At 37.0% G+C, this 12,946-nt stretch overlaps 2 protein-coding genes across 4 annotated transcripts in view; one reads left to right on the top strand and one right to left on the bottom strand.

Annotated features, from left to right (window-relative positions):
• The window catches only part of LOC146483406 (fibrocystin-L-like), a 70,642-nt gene extending 63,871 nt beyond the window's left edge, over positions 1-6,771 (bottom strand). Inside the window, exons 1-3 of one of the 3 annotated variants that reach the window (XM_085106153.1) lie at positions 6,639-6,771; positions 2,429-2,503; positions 424-565 (exon numbers count right to left, since the gene is read on the bottom strand). Coding sequence is in view for 2 of the 3 variants with exons in the window: in XM_085106151.1 (XP_084962277.1) it covers positions 424-565; positions 2,429-2,636 (350 nt within the window). In the remaining variant the exon portion in view is untranslated. Of the gene's footprint in view, positions 1-423; positions 566-2,428; positions 2,649-2,670; positions 3,072-6,638 lie in introns of those variants that run through there. The other 2 variants (XM_085106152.1, XM_085106151.1) reach the window with 2 other exon arrangements.
• A 179-nt stretch (positions 6,772-6,950) lies between these two features.
• On the top strand, positions 6,951-12,847 carry LOC146483405 (uncharacterized). The gene is made up of 8 exons (XM_085106162.1): positions 6,951-7,108; positions 7,223-7,440; positions 8,182-8,302; positions 9,080-9,182; positions 9,295-9,360; positions 10,194-10,277; positions 11,174-11,329; positions 11,724-12,847. Exons 1-8 carry the CDS (start codon positions 6,989-6,991, stop codon positions 11,963-11,965), a joined length of 1,110 nt encoding a protein of 369 aa, XP_084962288.1. The 5' UTR covers positions 6,951-6,988; the 3' UTR covers positions 11,966-12,847.
• The last annotated feature ends 99 nt before the right edge of the window (positions 12,848-12,946 follow it).

Raw genomic sequence — 12,946 nt, 5'->3', positions numbered from 1 at the left:
AATTCTACTCAACAGCTTTCTTTTCAAAGGTCAAACTTTCGCCGGATTTCATGCTAAGGCTTAAAAGTTCGAATCGCCTTGTATATACTAATAATAATATAGCGTAATAAACAGCACCATAGGAAAGTATTGCTCAATAGCTTTAAAATGATTGAGTAATGCAATTTACGATTTCGTCCACATGCAGGTTAAAACGTTAGAACCTCTTTTATACAGCACGTAAAACAGAACCAAAGGAACTTTTTGAGCTTTCATTTAAATGATCACTCTTTCAGATTCATCAACAGTCATAAAAAAATCCTGACAATGTTACGTGACTCAAGGCCATTTCTTCACCAACTCGCATTCTTATAAAAACAACTTTTATGTCTTGATTGTCAGAGAAAGCATAGTTTAAAGCAAAAACAAAATCAGTTTACACACCTTGTAGTACAAACTATTCGATACGGTGTCGTATAATACGATATTACGTCGCAGAGTACAACATGGGCACGTGAAACGGACACAAGCGTGACATTATTGCCCAACTCGCTTTGATACTGATTAAACTGGTTCTTTGCAAATCCTGAAAAAGATGAAGGAAGGTTGTAAATACAGGTTATTTGGGATCAACCGAGAGAAATGTTAGAAAAATAAATGGGTCAGGATTCCTCGCTGCGTTAAGCTCGATTACTTCCGAGCTTAGCAGACCTATTTTTAATTCTGTACAGCGCAATCAGGTCGAACCCCTTGTAAAAACCACCTTCGGCATCAGCAAAAGTATTTCCCGGGGTATCACCTGCGAGGAATCCTAAATGCAGAGTTTGACTGGAGATTGAACGATCGGCATCGTGTTATAAGCGGGATTTTATGAAGAGGATGGCTAAAATGAGATGGTCGCTCGGCTTTATGAGAGAGTAGCTTAGAAAGACTTCAAGTCATATTTCTTCCAAGAATCTCTAAAACAAAATCCTGATTATCTACTGAAAATTAATACAACATGATGCAATGGAAATTTGAACATTTTAATCCAATCGGCTTCCTGATGGGTCTAATTCATTTTATGTGAATAATTAGCCGAAGTCCAGTAGTTCACTGGAAGAAAACAAACAAATAAACGAGTTAATTCATCCATCTACCGTCAGGGAAGGATGTTTAGTAGTACATCACGTAATGCCCATGAAATTACCAAAGTGGGACACTTGAACATGTCTCACTTTTTGAAGCGCTTGCGTGGGAGCGTCCGTGCGTGAAGGCACGCGTGGGAATCGTGCGTGGAACAGAATGGATATATTTTAGCTTGTTTTATATCGTGACCGTTTCAGAGATCGGAATCTACTGTTACACATGGTTTAAGCTAAGAGTTCTGCTCACCACGTTCGGGACGTCTGGGGGGCATATCGTCTTCATTTTTAAGATTTTTTTGCCAAGAGAGTATAAGGGGGCCAATCAGTTTATCATGTTTGGTTCAGTTCATATATAAATGCCCTGTTCACATGCTCGAAAAACTCCTTTCACATCGAATCATCGCCGTGACAGCAATTATCATGATTCAATCAAACTTTGATTTAGAGATTTAAGCCTCTTACTGCAGTAATATAGTACCGGCACTTAAATTGCCGGGTTCCTAGAGAAAAACAGAACTGGAAAAGCCATAAAACGGGCAAGAAGTATGCGGTAATAAGAAACGATTTGGGTTTAAATTACGTGCTTAAAGACAGTGAAAGATCGGTCAATCTCAACCGACCGACGAAAAGGTCCAAGTGTCTGCGGTTTTTGGGGTTGACACTTTAGAGCTAATGACAGTAACTAATCGATGACTTCCGCAACTAGTATAGATCATAAAAAGGATGAAACTCTTTAGAAAGATCCCTCAAGTTAAACTAAAGTATCTAAATGGGATCGAGAATTTATTAAAAGCTACTTAAAGGGTGCCTTGACTCTCTCATGACCTGGCTGTCATTCCTATCAGATAATGTATTTTCAATCGCTTGGTTTTAGCCGGGGTTTTGGAAGCCTTACAAGAAATATTTCAAAATCTTGTGGCTTCCTTGAACTGACCAGTTGTTTGACTTGTTGCTGAAGTTGCTGTTGAGTAAATTGGTAAAAGTTTCAGACCATTTTAGGCTTAAATGTTAAACCAAGCTCAAACCAACGACTAAAAGCATAGAAAGCTGATATGAATCTTAACGGTAGAATTTCTGTTGTTATGGTACTTGTTTAAGTGCTACTGTGTCCTGTTCCTTCAATCCGCGTACCCTTTCTAGTATTAGTTTCTTGCAACAAGGAACTCGCTATCTAGAGAATTGAAAATAATGTAACAATATTTGACGTGTAACATCTTTTCGCAAACGGCAACATCACTTCATCCAAAACAGTTCACCTTTTGGAGGAATTGCACAATGAACACGTGTTGCGGATGATGATAAGAAACAGAGTATTAACTTGCCTTCTCCAAGGATTGTCAATCTTGTCGCCCCTAACAAACTTCCAGAGGTTGGTGTCAGCCTTGTCACTCGTCCACCTAAGTTGTGCATGTGAAAAACGGAAAAGGAACCGTCAGTGTTTTGTTGCAATTCGTAGCATGCAAGGTTGCAAAATGCGAGGATTTGTCGGGAGTACGAAGAAGTCTGTTTAATATCAGATACATGAGTCATCGTTTCCCGGCATCGCAAATTTAAAACCCCTTACCTTGTGCTTGGGCGAGAAAGAATATAAACACAACAGCCACTGCTAGTTGGTCTTTGTTTCGTTTCTTCATCTTGACAGTTGCAAGCTTAATTGACTTGAAAGCACTTAGTTAATAACTGGCAAAGTTCTCTCGCAATGAAATCGTACAACGTCTTCTCCGGATAAAATTTCTGCTGTCTACTTAAACAATGAAATTAATTTTGTTTTTCAAAAGCTGACAAATAAGTTGCAGCTCAGTGCACAATTATCAATAGTCTGACAAAAAAAATGCCACTAAGGTCAAATCCAATTATGCGGCTTACTTCAATTGTGCAAAAAAACTGCCTAAGGATGAAATGAACTCATTCACGTCCTGTCCGGTAAAAGTCACTTCCAGGGACTTGTCAAAAGAGACCGTGATTTGCTTGAAACAGAGGTTTATATAGCGTTGTTAACTTTAAATTTGATACTGTTTACACACCATCAAGAAAGGCTAGCTTCTGTTTTTATTGGACTTCTGGAAAACAATTGAGCCGGTGTGTGTACAGATCTCGGTGTCGGAATTATGTAATAAGCTTATTGACATTCTCGCATCGAGTACCTGTAAATAGCCATTAGCAAGGACAATTTTAAAACCTAAATCGAACGAGTGACCTCGAGAACCACAAGAGCTTATCATCGACTGTAACATCTGTAGTACTGCACGTTTTAGAAATGATTAGTTTTTCGAAGGAAAAAGTGAGCAAACTTCACTTGTACACATAATAGATGAGCAAACGCTTTAAAGGACACATTTAATTGCATTAGGTTTTTGTTTGAATAACGTATTTACAGTTGAAAACAAAAGTCGACTGAACGTGAACAGTCGAATGAGCTGACCTTTGCAGACGTCACGATCCAGAGGAACAAAACTTTCGTAATTTCTGTGGCTTTTTGTTCGTGTCAAAGTCTTCACGCCTTCATTTTAAACCCTACAAACCTTAATGATATTGCCAATTAAACTATCATAAATTGAACTTTTATTCTTTCATCACGTACGTCTAAAGTGGAAGAGTAGATTACCGAGATGGTGACTTTTTAACCTTTTGTTAAGTGAGGTAGCCTAAGCTATTCAACATTCCTGAGAGGAAAAAGACCCGCCGTGTATTACACGACAATTTTTCTCATTTAGTCAGGCTAGTGTTTTCGTTCACAGCTCTGTATTGACCGTTTTTCAATGTTTACGAGATCTGCTGGTTCAGTTGTTATGTCGACAGTAGCATCAGTTTTCCTAGCGGGAAATTTCATTGTGGCAATTCCAGCCGGTATCTGAAAAAAACAAGCTAAGCTAACAACAAAAACAACGACATACAATCCGTAAGGTCGCAAAAACGTTCATTCGGTAATCAACACGTGCGCACGTATACGCTTTTATCAGAACACGGGAAAGCTTCCTTCGCCCTGGCCCTGGTTGTTCCAAGAGCGGATAATTTTATCCACTGGATAGGTCTCTATGCGGCAAAGTAATATGTGCAAGAATTTCCCTATAGTCCTATAATTTGTGTATAGAGTAGTAGCGTATGTCTAATTTAAGTATGAGATTGTGTGGAAAACTTGCCAGAAGCGCGAAGCGTTGTTTGGAGTACATTTGCACCGCTGGATAGTGACTTATCCACTGGTTAAAGTTTTCCGCCCTTTGAACAACTAGTTTTATTTAGTTGCGCGGTTTTCGCCATCCAGACCAGTAACCATGGTAACCACAAGAAAACTTCCTAGAACAATACATTGCGTGACTTGCTCTGTTTTTATTACGTCATTACTCTTGAAAACCTCTGATTTTGTTTTTCCTTCACTTTTTTTTATTTTGGAAGCATGAAAACCCTTCGCTTTTGTCCGTTTCTGTCACGTACACTTAAACAACCAACCTTCGTTTTCAAAATTCTATTCTTGAGGAGCGTTGTTGAAAATTTCCGTTATCAGTGCGTTTTTTAAGTGTCTGTACAGAAGGCGTGACAACGTGAAAAGAAATCTCAATTTCAAAAACGATCGCGTCAGAACGGTTACGTGTACGACGGAACCTTACCTTCAAAAAAGCCCTTCAAAACTATTAAAACACTGTTGATAGAGCGGAGTTGAGGGAGCGCTTCTTACACAACGTTTCTTGCTTTTTTATTATTATTATTATTATTATTATTATTATTATTATTATTATTATTATTATTATTATTATTATTATTATTATTATTATTATTATTAATTATTATTAACCACTCAAGTTTAGCCGAGCTATCATCTGCAAAAAAGCAAGAGAGCTATGCCACAACAATTTCATGGGTAAGGGCGAAAGTGTCCTTTGCAATTTTGGGGAGTGTGCTCCTATGCCTAAGAGGATCGAGAACCCCGAGAAGGAGGAACTTAGATGTTAAGGACAGGGATCTAGAAATAGAGAAGGGTCAAGCAGGACTTCCCTAGACTCAACAGCTATAGATCCTTTATTATTGGGTTGTACATAGAAATTTTCATTTTTTTAATTTATAGACAGTTGTTTATATCTGCTCTGTTGCAAACCACCAGACCACCAAGAAGTCTTTTTTATCTATAGCTTTCCCAAAACTTGTATTTAAATTTGTATTTAATTTTTCAATGAGAAGAGTTTAATAAAATTTTCAATATTATTATTACAGTTGGACCTCTATTAAGCGGCCACCCTGGAGACTTTAAAAACTGGCCGCTTAATAGAGGTTGGCCTTTGAATAGAGGTATCGAATACAGCACTTTACTGACAAAAAAATAATTTGGGACTTTGGAAAGTGGCCGCTAAATGGAGGGTGGCCGCTTAATAGGTGGCCGCTTAATGGAGGTCCGACTGTATTATTATTCTTATTGTTATTATTATTATTATTATTATTATTATTATTATTATTATTATTACTATTATTCAAATTATTATTATTATTATTATTATTAATATTTATTTTTATTATTATTGGGTTGTACATAGAAATTTAAATTTTCATTTTTAATTTATAGACAGTTGTTTATATCTGCTCTGTTCAAAACCACCAGACCACCAAGAAGTCTCCTCCTTTCTTTTAACTATATCTTTACCAAAACTTGTATTTAAATTTGTATTTAATATTTCAATGAGAAGAGTTTAATAAAATTGCATTAATTATTGTTATTATTATTATTATTATTATTATTATTATTATTATTATTATTATTATTATTATTTATTATTATTACAAATTTATGGCATACAAAAACAGAAGCCAAGGGATGAAAAGCAAAAGAGTCTGAGACCCCATATTAAAGCAGATCACCAATGGTACTAAGATGAAAATAAAGATTAAAAATTAAAATGTGATAGTGAAAATATCCACATTTTGTTTCAGTCAAAAGTTACAAGTAACTGAAGTAAACATTAACTGGGCTGCAGTGGATGGGACTTGCATAATGCCAATAATGCCATCTTCGTGATAGTAAATTAAAGTAAGATCTCATATAAATAGGGAACAATAATCCTCTTGTTCCCGACCTTAAATCTTTAATCTTTAATTAGCATAATTGCCATTAGCAAAGCTAATCCGGCAATGGAGCGGCCAGCGGACGCACAATAGGTTAATTATACATGCAGAACATATAAAGAACTAATAAATTCCGAGTAGGAGCCAGACTTGACGATGTCAGGTGGTAATGCATTCCATGCTGGGATTGATCTTACATAAAATGAAGTGTTCTCAATCATAGCGGTACGTAATATGGCACATACCATGATATATAAAAAACCAGGAAACCTTTCCTTATTTGCATGCTATTTAACTAGTCTCTTGATAATGGAGTCACGATGACCCCGAAACGTCGAGCAGAAATAAATCTTTCCTGGTTTTTTATATGCCTTTGCTTCACAATGATATATGTACCTTGAAAATTTGACGTTATAAGATGGGATTAGCGATCTGATCGATCATGTATTTAATTAAAATACATATAAGTAAAGTTTAATTTACCTTCTTAATTTTCCCAATGTAAAGTTTTGAGTGTTGATCATCGACTTTGTCTCAACCTCCTCAACGACAGTGCCCTCCTGGAAATTCTGATCTGGAAAAAGAAAAGCAAAATCAGTTGTAATGTTGTTTTTATCCAAAATTGCATGGTGTCGAGAAAGTACAATACATACTGCTATGGGATGCACTTCTCTACATCAGAAACAGTTTTCGGCATTCGCGCGATTTCGCGCGCCATTTTGAAAAGGCTCAAACAAGCAAGCAGCGGTGTTAACAAGAGCTCGGTTCCTAAGCTTTTCTGTGGTTTTCAAGATGGCGGATGACGGCGGATAAACGACTATGAAATAATAACAATGTGGTTTCAAACGTTAAAGACAAGGCATTCGGTGCGCAGTTTCACGACAGAAAATAGCCAAGGTCTCGTAGCAGGGCTGGAGTATACGGATAAGAAATCTGAAGTTCATGCTTTGAAAGTAAGCTTCAATAATTATGTTTCGTTCTTAAATATCTTTAAGCCTAAATTTGTTGGCATATATTACTGAAGTGATTTATTCTCATCTCATCTCTCGATACCTGCTTAATCTCAGAGAGAAATTCCGCCTTTGCTGCTTGAAGAAGGAGTTACTACTGCCTTTGTGACACATGAAAATGGAGGGATGTGTTTGCTGGGAATTTCTCAGTCTGGCAAAGGAAAGTCTTGTGTGGAGATCAGAGCCTGGGATGTTATGAGTTCACTTGGATTTACTGCAAAGGAGATAGCAGTGCAAGATCTTCAAAGGAATACCATAAATGATGGCAAGTTTAAGTAAGTTGGCAATGGTCCTTAAAACATGCGTACAGATAGTAGAAATTGGCAAGATTTCCACACAGCCCCATACATTTTGCGACTCTATTCATACTTGCTGTCTCGGAAGAGGGTTAGTACACTATGACAGTGGTACATGTGTAATTAATGTATGGGCTGTGTGGAAATCTTTCCAAGCAATTTATTGTCAAAACAGAATCTAAGGATCTAGGACACAAAGGTTCAGATGTAGGTTTGTGGGATTGGGATTGGGGGCTTGTCTTGTCCATCCTGGTCAAGATAGGGATACACCTATTTTAAAGTACTGCTCCCAGGACCAGAGCAGTTTGAAAGATAAAACAAAAGGAGATTGACTTTATTAGGGCACGTAAACTTACACCATGTTCATCTACATGAATACAGGTGGCTCTCAATGTGGCTAATGCAGCAATAATAAGCCAAACAGGCTTACAGAGTTCATTTTTTTCAAAGGATTGTTTTGGGAACTCGTTTTTGGGAAAGTCTTACAACACATGCACTGTCATATTATAAGAAATTTTGTGTTTTAAAATTGGTGGGTTTGGCAATAAAAAAAAGAGCTCGAAACAATAAGGCAACAGCTAAAACAGGGAACTCTAACAATTTATAGGGAACTTATATTGTTGAAGGGCTTTTATTGGAAAGATGTTAGCAATTAAGATTATTTTGTTTGGTCAGGGGGGTTTCATTTATTAACAGAATTCCATAATGTGTTTCCCATAGGGCTGTTATAAACCTTCCAGATTCTATAGGAACACATTTCTCTTTAAAGATTGCTACCTTCAGAGATTTTGTATCAGTAGCATTTTCGTCAGGATTGATTATCATATGGAAATACAGAAAGGTAATTAATTTTAATTCTATCAAAGCTGATGGTGGTATAGTGAGTGTTTGTGATAGGGTAAATATGGTCCTTGGCAACTTTTCGTCGGGTCTCAAAATCTCAGTGTCTCAAACTTGAGTCTCGGAATCTCAAGCCCTTAAAAAATAAAGCAGGTCTCAGAACAATAATCCTGTATTTTCAAAGTTGAGTCTCGGAGTGTCACAAGGCAAGTGAAAGTTTAGTCTGAATGAACCACAGTAAAGCAACAACAAAAAAAAAAACAAAATAATCGGCTCAATGTCACAATAAATATTGCTACTGTGAAACATGTAGGCTTGGATAAATCCTGCTTGTAAATTGCCATATTATGCCTGTCGGGTTGTCCAGATTACATTCAATAGATACCTGTAGCTATAAATCTGGCTATGGAGGAAGCTACATGTAAATGAAGAGCATATGCCCTTCAAAACTGCAACAAAAGGCGTGAGGTCACTTCATACATGTGTTACTAAGTAACTTAAATTGCATGTTACCTGTGACTGCTTGTCTAATTTGTGTTAATACGAAACCAACCAGTTCCAATTTATCAAGAAAAATTTCTACATGTACAGTGTAGTATGAGTCGCAAATTGCTGTAAAAGTCTTGTAGTCTTTACAAGCATTAATACACTGTACTTTTAACTCCCCCCCCCCCCCCCCCCATGGAATGCTTTCTTTGATTTTTTTTTGTTGTTGTTGTTGTGGTTAATAATTGCATATTATTATTTAATGAATAAATTATTGTAAATTCAATTGCAGGTGGAAAATGTGACCATCAATCTTGAATTAATTTCTGTGATGAAATCATCCATGACCATTCAAGACATTGTATTTATATTGAACCAAAACACACCAAAGAAAGGTAGCACAGCATATACAAGTCATGTACATGTGCTCTTCATTTGGTTCATTTTTTCTTGCCTTCAAAAAGCATAACACGTGTAGAATTATGCTGTGGTTATTTCCCATTCTAGGTCCCCCATCACTAGTGGTTGGCGAGTCAGGAGGAGTCAAAGTTTACACAGTTGCACAACATACTGGTACAGTATGTAGAATTCTTGCTTTTACTTCAAAAGAGAAAATCAGCAGAACACCTTTCTACTCTATTATCAAAGTGTGCAGCACTAACTTAGAGTTTTCACTTTTTAATGTATGTACGTGTACACTATAGCACAATGTACAGGCTCACAATGTATTCAAAGGCAGATAATAATTATTTTGGTGGGGCACTAATTAAAACTAAGATAATGATAAATTGTATAGTGTTCCCTGAAAATATTCAAACCCTCCCACAGAGGTCTTTGTAGTTTGGAAACCCATGCAGCTGAGGATCCCCCTCGCCCACCTACCCCCACCCCCCCCCCCCCCACCTCACCTCTCTAGCAATTCAAATTGATCTTCTCTTGACCTTTGAGATTCCTGCTCCTGTTCAGATTTTTTTTTTTTTGTTTGTTTGTTTGTTTTTTGGTAATTTATATATTAATTATAATGATCATAATTATGTTAATTACTGGTATTTTTCTAGATTGGAATTAATTTTTCAGTATCAAGTGTCTCCTTTGCTGTGGTTTAAGATGAAGTTTTCCATTTTTTCTTCATGCATGACAGTCTATAAATAAATGAAAATAATGTTCTTCTAGAGCTAAAGCACCTCAGATAAGAGCCCTGTTGTTGTTTCAAAGAAGAAACTCTTTAATATTGGATTGCATCACATAAATAATATACTAAACATTTCTTATTGTTCACTTGTGGAGCACTACTTCAGGAATGACGGCAATCAGAAAAGACACTTACAGTTTTTGCAGCGGGTGAAACAGTTTGGCTGTGTAATCATTGAACTCGATGGTGTGTTCTTTTCTATTTTGTGTTTCAGATGTGAACTCTGATGATGGTGACTTAAAGTTTGTTCCCATTCACATTCCTTTCACTTCATGTGACACTGGAAACACTGTTCAAGGTTGGTGAAAATCTCTAAACTAGTAGAATTCTAATAGACCTTTATCACACAGTGGCCATATTGAGTCCTAGGAGAATAAAAAGCTTTTGGTTTTGAATGGCAAGCCTCACATTGAATTCGCATCTGGCCGAGGCTTGCCGTGCAAAAGCAAAGCTCGTTATTCCCCTGAGACTCAACATGGCTGCTGAGTATTAATTAAAAGCAAGTGTTCAGCCATGACACTTTTTTTCTTGGGGGGAAGTGTCAGTGATAAGTGGACAGGACAAGGGTTACCACGTTTTCCATCTTAAATTTCATTACTTGGTGAAGGTACAGTTTTGTACAATATAGAACCATACAAACATGTTTGAATTTTGTGAGCACCATCAGTCATACATGTAGGTTCCACAATTTATTAACGCCACTCTGCTAGTTCTGGATCCACAGCACTTTCTGAGCATTTTCCTTGTTGATCCTGAGCAATAAAGCATACTTTGCATTTGTTAACTACTGCACATGTTCATGTGTAGGTTATTTTGTTGACTGCCATTATGACAGGGAAGTCTTTTGGTGAGAATACTGCTCCCATAATGGCCTGTGAATAGAGGTCCACTTTTTCTAGGAAGATTGAAAGGTTGAATTCTGTTTACACTTGGTATGTGTACTGCTTCCATGAACACGTGAACGTTGAGCTTAGGAACCAAAGAGATGAACATTGCCTAACTGTGTGCTAATACACTGCCTTCGGCATTGACTGAGGTATAGTGTACATGATTGTAACTTAGTCTCACAAGACAACAGTGCACATACATCTACAGTATGTAGGAATGGTATTCATGATCTTCTGACCATGGTTGCTGAGAGTAATGGGATTAAACAATATTAATTAAATTCTGATCAATAATTATTTCTTTCAGACATCCATTCTGCATCAGCCTGCAGCTGTGTTCTGTCTGATAGCTCTGGTCGACTGTGGTTCCTTAACCCTCCTCATCTGCAAGAGGTTGTTTTACCCAGCAGTCAAGGTGGACATGGAGTCTTTGCCGTCCAGCCTAGACACAACCAGGCAGAAGGTTGGTGTATCTTGACCACTACATAACTATAATTTATTATGACTATAACTATTAATATTACAAGTGCATTTCTGATTCCAAGACGTGAGAAAAAAATTGATTTGGGGCTTTGGTTTGGGAAATTGTTGCCACAAAAAAAAATGAGGCAGACCTCTGCAAAAATATTTATCAATAAACTACATGTACATGTATACATTATGTACAATCTCCATGTAAAATTTGACATTCTTCCTTCATTCCGCCAATACATGTAACATTGAAGATGGCATTCATAAGAAATAATAATAAATATTATAATCTAGTCACTCAAAAATTGCATGTTAGTATGGTATATATGACTTTCCTCAAACCCCTAAACTTTCAATAATGAAAAATTAATAATTCCTCTCTTTAGGATGGCTTGCTACAGTTGATCAGGGCCAAACCATCAACTTGTACAAACTCTCTGATGCCATAAAGAGTTCAGAGTCAGGATTAATTGCACAGCCCTGGCATGTTATTTTATCACAGCATCCCATCACCACGCTGTCATTCATTGAAGAAAACGTCCTCGCTGGTGGATCAAACTCTGTGAAATATATTTCACTTTGGGTTGGGATTGACAACATTGGTTCAAGCAGATTGGAGAGTGGCTGAACATCAGTTGTAGTTCATGACTTTATGGGTTACCTATCCCTGACTAGAGCACTGAGTCCCTTGTTTTCGTTAAGGATGGTAATAAATTATTAAAGCAAGTGTGCGGGAAAATTGCCTCCCACAAGAAGATGCAACTTCTCATGGAAGGCAATTTTGGCACATGCCTGCATGGTTCACTCTCTTTAGTATCCCTAGTAAGAGACTGCTCATGGTCTTATCCCTGAACTTTGCTGCCTGAGGCATTTCACTCTGGAAGTCTACATCCCTAGAGATATTGCAATCATGTGTGGGACAAAATTTGAATGCTCACCTCTAGCACTGTGACAGAGATGACAAGTTCACCTATAGCATTGATGTCAAATCAAACAAACTTTGCCGTAACAGGTTTTAAGGGTTGTGAAAGCGTTTACTTAGCATTTTTTCTGTAGTACTGTCAAGTTTTGGCTGGAAGAAGTACTGTAGAGTGTTGATCACCAAGAGATCTGGTCAGAGGTGCCTATAGTGCAACACTACCAGCTGCAGATCAAAGCAAGATGTGAATTGAACTTTATGACAGTTTTTGGACTTATGAAAGTTTGTACTTGAGGCTTCAATGTTAGGGAACTTTATACTTTGTAAGATTTCTGTGCCCTCACACTTTTGACTGAAACAACTTGATTCAACTAGGGGCCAATTGTAAAACATTTACACTTGTGCATGTAGCTCATGCAGAAAATGAATTCACTAAGCATTGTTAGAAGTCTTAAATGATGCTTATTGAACTTCTAGTTCTTAAGTTTTCATTATTCCTTTTTCTGTGCCTGTGTAAAATCAACAGCTCATCTTGCAAACTGCAAGTGTAAAAGTTTCATTAAAATAAATATTATTGTTGATTGACCCCGATGTAGGACGCACACACATGTTTGAAGATTTTGTGATGCGAAATAATTATAATGCCAGTGTGTACATGCCATTGTAATTATCATGTAAAAATAATAAACA

The sequence above is a fragment of the Pavona decussata genome, unplaced genomic scaffold (genome assembly GCF_977016875.1).
Source record: "Pavona decussata unplaced genomic scaffold, jaPavDecu1.1 SCAFFOLD_39, whole genome shotgun sequence".
Classification (NCBI taxonomy): domain Eukaryota; kingdom Metazoa; phylum Cnidaria; class Anthozoa; order Scleractinia; family Agariciidae; genus Pavona; species Pavona decussata.
The sequence above is the reverse complement of the archived record's forward strand: the minus strand, read 5'-3'. Positions and strand labels throughout refer to the sequence as shown.

Excerpts from the sequence above, each read along its gene's own strand:
- LOC146483405 (XM_085106162.1), top strand. The coding sequence starts at position 6,989 with ATGTGGTTTCAAACGTTAAAGACAAGGCATTCGGTGCGCAGTTTCACG. Across the intron at positions 9,361-10,193 it reads CACAGTTGCACAACATACTG|ATGTGAACTCTGATGATGGT; the intron begins GTACAGTATGTA and ends TTTGTGTTTCAG. Across the intron at positions 10,278-11,173 it reads CACTGGAAACACTGTTCAAG|ACATCCATTCTGCATCAGCC; the intron begins GTTGGTGAAAAT and ends TATTTCTTTCAG.